At 32.0% G+C, this 15,675-nt stretch overlaps 1 protein-coding gene across 2 annotated transcripts in view; it reads right to left on the bottom strand.

Moving 5' to 3' along the window:
- LOC112601462 (forkhead box protein O) overlaps positions 1–15,200 on the bottom strand; it is a 39,590-nt gene extending 24,390 nt beyond the window's left edge. Inside the window, exons 1-2 of one of the 2 annotated variants that reach the window (XM_025349103.1) lie at positions 14,873–15,200; positions 14,178–14,798 (exon numbers count right to left, since the gene is read on the bottom strand). In XM_025349103.1, the coding sequence (XP_025204888.1) occupies positions 14,178–14,612 (435 nt within the window). In that variant the 5' untranslated portion in view covers positions 14,613–14,798; positions 14,873–15,200. Of the gene's footprint in view, positions 1–14,177 lie in introns of both variants that reach the window. The other variant, XM_025349102.1, reaches the window with a different exon arrangement.
- Between the last annotated feature and the right edge of the window lie 475 nt (positions 15,201–15,675).

The raw sequence follows: 15,675 nt of genomic DNA on the forward strand, positions 1-15,675 counted from the left end.
CACTACAACAATACTACGTGAAATTAACCCATGTGGGTGTGCGTGTGTGCGTTACGAGATTTACGCACAACTCTCCGCCGACGACCGAACAGCGCTGCTCCGCATGCGCACGGCATGTGAAGGAGCAAAGAGAGGCAATTATTAAACAGAATGTGTGGGTGAGTAAACGGAGGTGTCATTAAAATACACATCACACGAAAAAAACGAATTATATAGGTAACACAAAACCACCAGTTACCGTTTTTTTTTTTTTTAGTGTTTCGCTGTGGCTTATTATTTCCAGTTTACAATTTTCCAAACACACGACATATTATGCACTGATGGTGAGATTACAGGTAGGTACACTGCTCTTTCGTTTTAAATACGTATGCGATTTATAGGTTTATACCCGGCCAATTGTTAAATCAGTATGGATAGACCCTCTTTTCCTGGAAGTAAAAAATGGAACATAATATGCAATATTATATTGGTATAATGGTATATACTATATAATATGTCGTATATTATGATTGCAGATGTGCGCGAGCACTTCCCTTAAAAGGCTATAAAGCGAAAATAAGGTAACGCGCCTACTATAATATTATACACTTATAATGCGTAACTACGATAACAATTTAAGAGAAGAGCACAAAAACTTAACGTGAGTAATCCACAATTATAACAGCAAATAGAAATTCGCAAATCACCACATGTGCTTCAATTAATAATCAGATAAATCGACACAATTTATACATTATTAATTATAGTTATACACTTACGCATGTTATGTAATTGATTGTATTAATACATTAAATAATATATTCAGTACTATAACATTTAATTATAACAATATTTTGTTTTGAAAAGTGTTAGACGACGGTATTTGGTGTTTTATAATAACTAATAAGACACGGGTTTTGTAAAATATTTTTGTTTCTGTGCAAATACTAATAGTTTTACGGAATCTCGAATTAAAACAAAAACAGGTTTTTTTTTTTTTGAATTTTTAAAGGCAAAAAAAAAATTACACATTGTGCATTATGCCATTATGTATATATCATCCATACACAATAACTTTTTAAAAAAGGTTTTAATGTTTATTAATAACAATAAAGTTTATTGGTTTAAAATTATCTCACATTAGTAACCTACCTATATCTACACTAGAAATTAGTTTTATACACTACACGAATTACTTATAAGAGGAAAACTATCATATAGCGTATAAAATAAACAATCTCCCTTAAGCCTTCCATCAGCTTCATCTCTAAATATATTATTAAAATTCACAAAACAGAAACTATCAGTTGAACAGTGTTTTAGTATTAATATAAGCAATACGCACGCGATACATCACGTAAATATATGATTAAATATTATTATCGTTTAATATTGCAGATCAAGCTTTCACAACGTAAAAAATTAAAATTCAAAGATTTTTTTATGGCAACAATATAGAAAAATAAAGTTAATAGAATTATAAAAAAACATATCAAATAAAGTGTGTGTATTAATTCGAATATTATACGCAGTTTGTATCTAGTCGGACTCGACACGACGCAGTCGGTCGCGCAATTTGGTCAAGGAGATGACAACTCGACAATCGCTTAATTATACCACTCACATATCCACGTGGGCATTCTGGACGTCCGCCTATACATAATATACTAGTATACACTTTATTATAATAATAATACATTAATATATGTAATATCGTTGAACAACGTTTTCCATCTCGAATAGTTCAACCCGTAAATTACTAATAACAGAAGACATAGACAATCGGAAATAAAATGGAATGACGTTACTATGTTAAGAGGTCACGAAGAAGCTATCACGTCATATCTCACCTCGGTGACCCGTCCGAATACTTCCGAGATAATACCAAGTACCCATACACAAATTGTAATACGATTAAATAATAATAATATTGTGTTACACAACCAGAATACATTTTTTCTTATCAAAAAAAAAAAAAAAAAAATACATTAATTTTAAAATATAATTTAGAAACGAATTTAGTCGAAAAACCCTTAATGCCAAACCACGACATAATCTATAGCATGACATTACCAGTCTGCGTGCGGTCACAGTTTTAAATCACAACGATGAATGAATATTTTCCAAAAATTAAACGTGCAGGATCGAAACGATATTGCAAACATTAATATGACATCGATTATTTACAGCAATTTAAAATCACATTTACGCATAAATATCCATTCTTACCCAATGAGTATTAAGTCATATTATAAATAAATTATACATAAATAAAACTCCTGCTATCTACCCGATATATTATATTATATCATATTGATATTATATTTTATTATACGAACTACGCGCAGCAATAGAGCCTATAACGAAAAATTACGCTAGGTATAATGATTTTTTTTTCTGAAGGACGTAGATGACACATGTTTTGGAAATTTGATTTAAAAATATTTCAACACGATGGCGTCCTTGAGAAGCGGGAAAAATTAAGTGTATAAATTATAACTGATTTTTAAACGCGTATTTAAAACAGGTATTTAATGAACACAGAAATATTCAGTAACTACTATTATGGGAGGTATAGTATAGGTACTGCTACATCAGTACATCAATACTATTTTACTTGCTAGCAATAAGTAGCGACTACCATTATTACTACTACAACCACCACTTCGCCATATATAAATCACAATATGTAATATGATCTATTATCGTGAATGCAAGTGGAATGCATGTAGACGGAATAAGATTCACGTCATATGCGAACGTTTAATTGCTCAACTTGCGAGTGCCTCCCTACGCAATGGCTGCGAATAGATAACGAACTACATCAGTGTTAATTCCGAGACATCGGCGGTAATTAGTTTTCGTTATTGTAAATAGTTGGCTTCGTTGCAAAGTATAAAATTGGGGTAAAAAAATAATTAATTTTTGAAAACCCACAGAGTTTGTTATAGAAACACAATTACAATAGATCAACACAGACTTTGCCGCGCAACCATACGAAGGAACTCGAATAAACCGATCGGTCCAATTTGACATAATTTTTTCGAAGTATATTGATAGAAAATATTAATCACTAAAAAGTTCATTCACGTTGCTAAAATTATGTAAACGAAATCAGTTTTTCCTAAGACTTTTTTTAAATAATGTGTACACTTTGGTCAAGCTAATATTGCACGTAAAAAAAGTTATATTTAAACGAGTCAAGACGTTAATAAATCGTTTAAAAGAATCACATTGGCAGAAATTTTGTCACTAATCTCATTGAATGTAGGTATATAAATATAACACGTGTGTGTGTGTGTATTATAATATACCAAGTATAAACTATTAATACGTCATACAAAAAACAGAGTAACTCAATTAAACTCGACCTGTTGGATTTGGTGTTAAAAATATTGGCTTGTGAACAGGACTATATGCTATCTTATCTAAATTATGGCCAACGTCGGATAATAAAAATGTTCCACAGTTAATTAAATTATAATTCAATGGTAATTATGTAAAAGCATTATATTATGCTTTTATGAACGTCGCCACACATACACTTGCAGCAATACTGATATTTCTGTATATGTGAGAAGAGAATAAAACAAGTACACATTAATTATTCGGGATATCATCGATTTTCATTAAAATAATAAATTTCTGCATGCCAGTATAATTTCTGGAGCAACAGTAATTTTAATTTAATTACCATTTATCTACAAAATAAAATACGTAAAACACTAATAAAAAAAATGCTAACTATATAATAACTAATATATTTGTTAGTTATTTATAAAAGCTCATAGAAATCACCAAAAAAATTATTTCAGTAAAAAAAAAAAAAGACACTACCATTAAACCAAGTTTCATTAAGTAAAAAAGTGATAACTTCAACTAACCAGTAACCATTAATAATTTACAATTAATATACATATTAATGTACTATATACAATTGGTTTTTTTGTGCAACGACTCCAAAATTAATTTTAATAACATTTCTAGTATGGGTACTACAATGAATACAGCATACAAATAGCATCAAAAATAATTCCTTATCTAATTCTTAAATATTATGTGAACTATGTATGTTATAACTTATAAGTAATAACCATAATATTATTTTATAATAAAACCGTGTGAAACGTTATAATGTTAACAATGTTATATTTTACCATAAGAAAAAAATATGCCTACCTTTAAAAAAAAAAAAATAAAAACAAATTATTTGTCTCGACCATGGTTTGAAAAAACTATTATATCGTTTAAATAAGACATAAGTAGTATTTGATAACAATTATTTTGTTTAACGGCAAGTAACTTACTTCTATTAATATTTAATACTCGGTGAACAACAATGTGCAATTAAGATTTTTTTTATTTTATATCTTTGAAATTTAGGTCACATTTAAATAAATATTTATCATACAAGTTATATATTTCAGTGAGAATGTATATTATGCGCCTAATTTGTAAACCAAAGAACAAAATGTGATTTAATCTACTTTGAAGTATACTAAACATTACTTACGTAGTTGAATTCAGAAATATTCCCAAACGATTTTACTCTATTCAAAAGCAAACAAATGTGAAAACATTTTGCGACCTTTGAGATTTTAATGACGTCATACTACTGATAGGAATACTCCGCGTACACTAAGTCCGATTTTAGGAGAAGTTTGCAGACGTTTGCAGATATATAGCGTGTAAAATAATGTTGTTTATACACCTACGTCATAAGATTATGAACACAAAAATAATATTATTGAACTTTGACATTTAATTTTCGGAAATTAAAAAAAAAAAAAATTAAAAATGAATTATAGAATAATAACACTGATATGATATCAAAACAAATTTAATTAAGATAATTTTGTATTAAATTAATCCACTAAAAACCTTAGTTAATTACCAAATAGATATTTAAGGATAAAATATGTGTTAAATGTTTGACACATATTATTAACAATTTTAAGTTTATATGATGACCATAGTTTAGTCATAATTAAATTATTATTATCAGAGAAAAACAATTAGTCATATTAATTATGTTCGTTATTAAAAAAAAAAAAAAATGTATGAAAGATAATATTATATTCGACGAAACATATAATAATAATAATAAATACAATAAAGAACATAACACTAACGTTTTTGATGATAACATTTTCAATAATTCGTAAATTGAAATTTATTTTCCATGCGCAATTAATTAATATCTCAAAACGTACCTACACGCCATAAGTTTTCAATTTATACGCCAATACAATCAACAATTGGTCAAAAAACCGGATGAAGGCTAAACTAATAATTCGTCGTAAATAATATCAAAACATCATATTACACGCGTACATATATTATTATATACTTACTAAATTATACGTATACATAATAATTATCATTATTAAAGCCCTGTTCGTCATAGGCGTGTCGGAGAATCATGATAGTACGACTGCAAATAGTACGATCCTCCATACACTATTGAACATATACTATTATACATTATAAATATATAATTTAAACACTGCAGAATTGATGATCGTCATAACCTTGAGAGCTAAGAATTTATTATAAATATAGTTAGTCTGCGTATACATTTGCGCCATCTTAGTAATATTAGTACTTGGCTGCCTCGTATAAGTCCAAAATTGTAAAACAAGAATGTAACTAATGTCCTAAAATTTCAATAAATTACATACATGATCAATTAAGGCTAACATCGATAACGTTCAACAATTACTTACAAATATTAAATAAGTCATATAAATACATAGGTAAATGAAACTAAGTACTGCCAAGTTTAATATGATATAAATAATTATTATAATATAGATCGCGATGAAAACCCTAATACGGATGACGTAGGTTTAAATACATTGATTGAATGTTTTTATTACGATTTAATTTGTATTAAGATCTAAAATCAGACCATAATTAATTCGGGCCAATAAAAAAATAACAAAACTTTTGTAATGTTGAAAACCATATTTTTTTTTATTAATAATGTATACGTTTTAATAATACATAATATACTACATGGAACTTTTAGCAACAATGAAATATATATAAAGTTACATATTTATACATACTGATTAAAGTATCATGATACGTACTACACTGCAGTAGCAAATTAAATAAAAAACAACAATTTTGGAAGTTTAATTAAGAAAAGTCTAATACACGTTTATTCTCCGTCTTGTGTTAAGCATATCGCTTATCATGTGATGAGGTCTTCGATATTTTATAGTTGAACGATATACCTATAATTAATTATTACGATAATCATAAGCCGATATTCAATTATTATTTCTATTGAAAATTGAAATTGGTAGGTAGTTATCCGATGGCTTTAATAATAACACATTGTTTGAGTTCAAAGAAACATGTACGCCTTGCCTATTCTTCCAATTAAATCCTTGAACACAAAGATCTTATAAACCAAAGGGTTTTCACGAACATTTCTCAGGGTTCTTTAAGCGTGGGCCGCGGCCTACATGGCGCGCGGAGACGACGATCCCATATTGATTCTTATGCGAATGGCGCCAAGACCGGTAGTTTTTTTTCACCACTCACACCCACGCGCACTGCAACACAGAGTACGCACCACCGCCCAGAATTGAGATCATATAGCTTTATAATACAGTGTTTTAGGGTGCTCTGACGAGAAAATTCTATGAACCAAAGGGGCGGGCGTAGGGTATACCGGTGGTGCCAAAGTGGTTCTGTTACATAATATATCATTTTATATTGCATAACCGTCGACTGATTTCAAGTTTAGACAAATTATATTTTTATCTTTTTTTTTCTTGACAGATAAAAAAACTTATATATTTATATTAAGTACAAAATATTTTTTGAATCTTGCTGTATATACTATTCATAGCTATAGTTAATATAACTAACATTGACATCGTCGGAAACTCGTTCAATTTCGCTTGATTGGTTCGAGAGAGTTCGGCAAGCTACGCTTGGCAAAGGACAGTAAACAGTACGCACGTGGCTTAAATTATATTCACTCAGGTTGACAAGTGGCAGAAAATCGTAGACTGTATGCTTCAGATCTCTCTTCTCAGATGACTAGAAATATTTTATGGAATAGGGCAAGTCTAGTTTTCTACGCACCTTATTTAGCGCTTATAATGGACCCACGTGTTACCTTCGATACTTAACAAAGACAGACAGATCGAATAGATAGAGAATGAGAAGAAAAAGAGATAGAGAGAAAATAGTGTCGTTCTATAAGTGAAGCAATTTATGAACTAAAGTCACTCATAAAAGCCCGCGAAACGCACGATAGCATTTTTGATCAACCCATTACTACCTACTACTATTACCACTACTGAGTTCGATTTCGTGTCAACACAATGACTACTTAATATTAGACCATCATCAAGAATTTTACCAAACTGTTATATAGAATTTATCATTTATATACTGAACGTTAAAAATTTATTAATTAGGTACTCACTTGAATTAATGAAATGTGTATATTTCACTGAACTTTCAGAATATTGTCACTACGCTAAAAACCACATCATATTTTAATTTAAGATTTATAAATTAAATAAAAACAATCTTAATTTAATTTATTCCAATACTTAACCAATTTTACCATCATTTATTTCTATACAGCATTGCAAACCTATCCATCAATAGAACTAAACTATTAAAATAATTTAGTCAGCTTAAAAATTCAAAAATTCAAGTAAACATCATAAAATCTAAATGTATATAAAATTTATTTGATTTATATGGCAAGAATATTTATGAAAAAAATATACATGTTATGTATTCATTTTAATACTTGCATATTGATATGCACCAGCAATACAAATAAATATAATAAAACATTTTGGATAATATTATTATTTTTTAATATTTATTTGGAATACTGGAATACATACAATCTGTAATAATGGTCATAGCTCATAAGTACATGAGCTAAATAATAAAAATATGCATGGTATTATGAAAACTTGAGGAGAGTAACTATCCGATAGTAACACTCCAAGTAGGCCAAATAGACTTCAGGAGGGTTTTGTAAAAGAACAAATTATTTTTCAGGTAAAGTATAAAAATTTAGAATGTTTATTTAGAAGTGGATACAGAAACTTTCGTCTATAATTTAGTAAGAAACGTTTTTGTTTCGGAATTAAATAAAAATAAATTTCAAAATATAAAAATATAAAAATTAAGAGGCATTGGTTGTATATTTCTACGAAATATATGTACTATGTTAATTTGTAATTAAAAAGTGTTTATAACGTAAATGATAAAATAGAAAGTCTTATGCAATTAACTTTGGTGTGAATTAGATGTAAATTTTAAAATTTTGAATACTATTTGAATACATATTAGTTATATTACTATGTAATCAACAGTAAACATATTAATATTATTCATAACTAATAAGAGTATAACATAAACTACTAGAACATATGTATACCACTGTGTAATCATTCTAAATGCATTAAAAAGTCTACATTTTGAATGGCAAGAGATACAGCACTATAAGTGACTATTAATTTACATTTGCTACGTATATTATTTAGATAAGAAAGAACCATAAGTCAAATTACTCCAACGTGCAAGTTAATGCAAAAATTCTAATAAATCACTTACAAACGTTAACTGAGTTAATTAATAATAATCGTAATTAAGGTATAATCTAACAGAATAATTTTGAAGACCCGTTTGAACCAAACAATAGCACGCAAATCTCTCTTTGTACTATTAATTCATGAGAATACTCATAAAATCTACAATATTTCGAACCACTAGTGGATTATAACATTATGTTGCTATTTTGAAACTTTGTAAATGGACATTGTAATATGATTATAGTACGATGATCCTAAATTATACTTCAATTTTTATAATAATTGATAATGTGTAATAATGTTATATATAGTAGATAATAGATAGTAAATACTAATAAACACGAATAAATTAAAATAATAAAAAGTATTTTATATTAATTTTCAATATATATATATATATATATAATATATATACCATTAACTTTATGGTGGTATATTATAGACGTAATTTTTAGAAAACGTTTGGAGTGTGTACCTGTGTTCCCTTGTGTAACTAACATCATCAACAAAAATCATCTTTCGATGTTCGTCAGAATGCCTACGTTTCAAAATTCCAAATGTAACATAAAATTACATTTGGATTAGATATACCAAGATGCACAGATAGGTATATAACCGATTTATAAATGAACTGATGACCATAAACAAAAATACTTGATATTAATTGTATATCATAAATCATATTTGAAATGATGCTATACTAAGATCGTCTTTAGTAGCGTGTTACGCGTTATTTTACAAAGATGTTCTATAACTATCAAAAATTAAAATATTTTTAATACAATAAATTATAATTTCTAAATAATGACCACAGAAACATATTAAACCGGTAATATTTAAGAAACCTGTGTACAAAAGTGACAATGTGCATCCCACCTTGACGGGTTGCCTAAGACGATCATCACCTTTAAAATGTTCAAGTTCTTAGATTTTAAACTTCAATATCTTTTCTGTTAGTTTATTGTTCACGATTTTCCATTACCCATCAGTTTTCCAAATAACCACAACGGTCGTCGCCTCCGGTTTCGCCATCGTTAAATTCACGAGAATTTTCGATCAAACCATTTTGGCGTGGCCAACGGCCGTCCTTGAGTACGTATATTATAATAGTGCGAGAAAACCAGTCTTGAATGGGTTTTCATATCACTCCGGCCGGACAAAACGCGGTGTTATTAGAGACTGGCACGTGAGGGCAAGAATATTGGTGGTACCTGTACGCACGCCGTCAGCTATAATATTCACAAGTTACATGCAGGAATACGAATACCGAAACAATCATTTTATACATATCAACAACACTTTGTATATATATATATATGTACATAGAATTTATATCACGAATATTGTATAAAATAATTATATTCGAAAAGTAAAACCTTGCTATAACGCCTATAACAGACAGTTAGGTGACGTATTATGTTTATTTAATACCTGATCATAACTTCCTACTAACTATATTAGTTTTATGTGGAGCGCGTATACTAGATCTACAGCGTTATAATATAATTGTGATTATTGGCAAACAACGGTATGGAATTTAATGGATAGCGAAAGACAAAAGCGTAACAAACACAAGACGCCGTAGTATTTAGATAACGGTGTGTGTATACCATCTAATATTAACATACTTAATTGAGTATCACCGACAAAGATTAGAAATATATCCGTGGGTGTTTTTTTATACTTATTGTAAAAAAAAAAAAAAAACGGTATTTGTGCTTTACTAGCTAAAATATAATTGGACAACAATCAAAAGGATTACCCATGATAATATAGATAAAACGCCCAGTAAATCAAACATATACATACCAAAATCCACATTTACGTGTCGTTTAGTACCTGAGTTTTAAATTCAGTATGTAATATTACTGAATACCTATGCTATAAATTGGTATGTTAATAAAAAGATAAGGCAAATCCACGAAAATATCTTAGGATACCTTTATCGACATAATATTATACTTGACTTCATAAAAGCACGAATAACACTTTTTATTTTAGAAATATTAAGTATTATAATACATTGGACAATTCAAAAAATATTATACAGCACATTTCTTAAATTAATATTATGGTTGATCTTTACCGAAAACCTGACCATAGATCAGCACATTCTACCGCTATCAATTTTTCAAAAAGTAAGTTGCGGCATTATTAATTATTGGAAAGAAAACATCCAAGCCTAAAACGGAGTGGGGAAAGTTGGCTTTATATATTATTATTTATAGAACCAGAGTTTCTAAGATTAACATAATTTAAAACCGGATTCCTTAAAAGCATCAGATAATATGTAAAATGTAACTAACCTATACACAATCATCATTCATCAGTCATACTGTATTCAACAAGTTCACTCATTTAATCGTAATTATTTTCTAGATCAAGTCAAATCGGTAATGTCAGTAGTTAATTTGAACGATCACGAAAATGGTATACAACATTAATTTATCACTGACGCTGACGACTGATAACGTGTATAGCACGAGATGAACAGCTGACACGGGTCGCACACTGCAACCAGAGGGCACATGCCAAAGTACAGGCTATAATGCTATATAGTATATAATACCATTACTAAAAATTCAACATTATGTGATAATTTAAACTGATTTTATGTAATATATATTGTTGACAGTTACGAAATTGTTTTCATATACTCTAAGTATTTATCTGTCAAGACAATACCGATGTCTGTAACAGACTTTTGCATTTCTTCCATTTAACACTTGTCAGATAAATAAAAACTTACTTGATAAAATATTTTAAGAAATAGTGTCAAGTCTGTATGTTCGATACGAGTATACGTACCATATTAGTTTACACGGACAGGTGCGGACTGGGATAAAAAATATTAAAAATATAGGATAGAATATTTATTAAGGGCTTACATTTTTAATTTTAAGGATAATTTTCAATATTTTTCACTAGTTAAAAGATTATGATAACTGCCCATAACATATCTGTACCCACTAACTTTGATTTGTAGATATTTATATATACAAGTAAAATATAAAAAGGACATGGAGTACTGTAGTCAACGCCTGAATAGAAAAAACAGATCAATATTAAAAATATATTACTAATGTAAGATGTTAAATAGTTATTAAATTAAAATCGTATTTATTATATAATTACTATACTTAATTAAACCAAAAATTCAAACTTCGATTAAAAAATATACACTATTACACGATTATACGTATGGTTAACTTAGTCAAAGTATATAAATTTAAGTGTTCAAATTATTAATAATATCACCTCACAGCAACCAAAAAATCACAGAAAAAAAGACACTTTTTACATGAAATATTAAATATTAAATTATAAAAGATAGATACAGATTACATTTAGTAAATTCAAAGATGTTTAATATTAAATTTAATTCAATTAATCGCATAGACGTGTTGAAATTAAAACGAATATGTATGCCTAAATAATAGGTTTCAATGAGTATTATAAATCTTTGTGGATTTATTCTTTTATGTAATTATTACAACACATTTAAAGTCATATAATCGTATCAGTTCAAAATTCTAATATCGCGAGGGAATATAATATGCAAATAAATAATTAATGTGATTGTAGTCCGCAGGTAGTTCGATGTTTAATTTACTGATCTGCCATTAAATAAAACTAATATACAATATTAATTGTTATATTATGTATTGATTTTTCTTAAATTTTTCAATATCTAATTCTTCGTTAATACAAACTACAATCTCCAACCTTGAATGATTACGGAGAAGATGAAATCGAAACAATTTAGTAAAGCAAATTCGAATTGCCTTGTCTAATTGGGTGTGCCGACGATTTCAAGTCGTTTTCAAACTTCATCACTGCTTATGGCTCGTGAGCAGAATGAGATAAGATATCACTCCGGGTGGTTTTTATCGCTTTACGCGTGCCTCAAGTCTATTCAGAGTACATTAATAAATCCTCAATACCGAACAGTCGGCATTCGCGGCACAACGCTTACAAAAAAAAAAAAAAAATAACTACGAACGATTGATTAAACATTGCGGTAATTATTAATTTTATATTCCTAATCTGTTTAGACATTTATGTTTTCGAGATAAATAGGATTTTCTTAATGTCAATAATTACTGTCAAGAGCATAATAATAAAATAAAATTATTGCACTACTCGCAAAACGCAAGAAACCTATTAGGAACATGGCAACGTTTGAAGTGGCGTTTGACGTGTGCTTGGCTACACCAAACGGAAAGATGACGAGATGCTCACGGAAACACGGTCGTGTGCGCATAATAATAATAATATTATTATTTCGCGCGTTCGTGTCGGGAAAAATAACGCACGAGAAGGCGTATATCATTATGATCTACGTAGTACCTTCGGAAAATAATAATAATAATAACCAAAACGACGACGACGAATTATCAGGGTAGGCGGAGAGAAACGGAAAGAAGAATAAAATCCAATCGTACTTATCCGAGATGACCCTTTCACCCGTGAAACACCACGGTCCGTGTTATCGGATATACTGACACGATTATCTCCTCTCTGGTCAGTGTACAGTGTAGATATGGGTAGGAGAGTACTACGTTCCCTACAATTTTAGTATTTTTAATTAAGCAACGCTCGTTTTCTCGTACATTATTAAGGTATACACTCACACACACACACACACCTCTGCCATTGCCGCAGGTCTCCTTCTTATCAGTGTTTGTTTGAGTGAGACTGACTGCTCGTGCGTGTAAGTTTGATATTGCGCGGGAGCGTACGTCCGCGCGTACTCTTTGAACCGGGGAGATGATACCATTTTTTTACAAGCCACCTACCCCCACCCAACAACTAACCCGTCATCAAACTCCGCCGAAAATCGGCTCTCGCCCGAGTTACGGGTTCGTTGTATCACATTGTTCGGCCCGTTATCTCGTACACGCGCGATCCTCGGATTTTTTTCGTATTTCGATTCTTTTCCGCCACCAACCGACGCAGTGTGCAGTCGTTGCCCACTCCACCACGTGCTCCGCTGTCGCGTTTGGTCCATAAATTAGCATCGATTACGCGGGCGCCAAAACGCGGTTCGTTGACGGGTGACCTCTACCATAGTACGCACGCTGCGGTGGAGGTCACAATAAAATTCTCCGCGTGCGCATACACTTTAGAATACCTAATATATTATTATAATATAATATAATGCGTTCGGTGTATTCCGTCCGATCCGATTTCACTAGCAACCCGACGCGCGACGGTCTCACGTGTACGCGGTATACAGGTGTGTGGGGGTACACGGACCCCGGCGACGACGCTTCACCCGCCACACCGTAGTAAACCCCACAACGATCTTTTGTCCTGATACGCACAGGACACTGACCCAAAGTTGATTATTCTCGGAATTATTAATAAGTACCTATTGGCTATTGCCACTCTACATTTGGAGTTCTTTAAAACGAATATATTTAAAACGTTCCGATGTGGTGTTGGTGATAATGAAGGGTGGGATCAGAAAAAAAATCGGGTCGTATAGTAGGTAGGTACTTGATTAATGAATTATTATCATGTTACACCGAGACAGCTCCAGTGGGTGGATACATTGTTATAATTGTTGTAATGTTAATACTGTAATTCTACGGAGAGGAATCACCGTCTTACCTTCCATCCGGCAGAACTGTTGCTGTCGCCCTTGTCCTTGAAATACGGTACGTTCTGCACCATCCACTCATAGATCTGGGACAACGTGAGCCGCTGTTCCGGCACCGAACTAATAGCCTGCGTGATGAGATCCGCGTACGACTGATTACCCCAGGCGTTCCGTCGACTTGACGTCTTCTTGACCGGCCCAGTGACCATGCCACCACCCTGCTGCTGCTGTGGCGGGTGCAGACCGTTACTAGACGACGGTACGCCGCCAACGATACCATCGCCACCGCCGTTTCCTCCTACGCTGCCACCCACGTCAGCGACAATGTCCAACAACTGCGGGGGACTGCCCTCGGGCAACTGTGGCCCGCCGTCTTCGGCATCCGGTCTGGGCAAGGGCCAAGTGTTGGATCTAGCCCTCTGCAACGGTTCCAAACCGTATTCCATGGCTTTCAAGAGACGAACGTTAATTTATTTTCTCCTTTTAAATACGACAGACAGAGTACGCACTTGTGCTTAAAAAAGAAAAAAAAAACTTACACGTGAAACCGGTTAACGTGTTATAAAACCCAACGCCGATAGAGTGTAAACAGAGGCGAAACAGATATTTACGGTGAAAAAATTAAAAACGTACTGAAAAAAAAAAAAAAAAATCGTTTCAATTGTTCAAACACACGAAAGAGATAATGGTTATATACACATCGTACATAATATATTAAAACTCGGTGTATGTGTTTTTAAAATATGTTCAACTGCATACATGTACACATTATTTTAACAATATTATTAAATCGCGGACTCACGCCAGACAGATATGCGCTACGGAACGCGAGCGTCGCAAGTGCACACTAATTGCGACGCAACTGAACTGAGTAACCGACGATATGCGACGGCGACGCAACGAAAAACGCGCGCGGGGGAAAAGTCACGAGGACGACACTACAACGCTACGACGCAGCAGTCGGTGGCGGCGACGACGACGACGTTCGTTCGGAGTGCGCACACCGTGAAGCGGGCCGGTGGAGTGCGGACGACCTCGACGAGGTGGCAGCCAGGCACACTGCCGGCAGCGGCGGCGGCGGCGGTAATCGACAGTGCTGCCGTTACGCCGACGTCGAACAACCGTGGACCGCCGTCGCCGGCGCGAGAAACCATGACCTTCCGCGCGAAGAGTGTAGGCCGGACCATAATATTATTACACGGTCGCAGCGGCGAAACACGACGACGTGTTGTGTTCAAAAAAAAAAAAAATAAATAAATAATAATAATAACAACAATAATGTGTACCTAATAATATTATATTATTATTTATAAAATAAATGTGAGCCCGCGTCGATTCGATAATAATAATAATAATAATAATAATAACAATAATATTATAACGTAGCGTTTACTGTTCGGTTTTGGTTCGGGGTATAAACTGGGTTGTCAAGGACAATATTATTATTGTACGGCGGCCACGAGATTGACCCGATCGCCCGAGCAGCCGTTTATTATTAGAATACAACTT

The sequence above is a fragment of the Melanaphis sacchari genome, unplaced genomic scaffold, assembly GCF_002803265.2.
Source record: "Melanaphis sacchari strain LSU unplaced genomic scaffold, SCAv2.0 Contig78_pilon_pilon, whole genome shotgun sequence".
Lineage (NCBI taxonomy): Eukaryota > Metazoa > Arthropoda > Insecta > Hemiptera > Aphididae > Melanaphis > Melanaphis sacchari.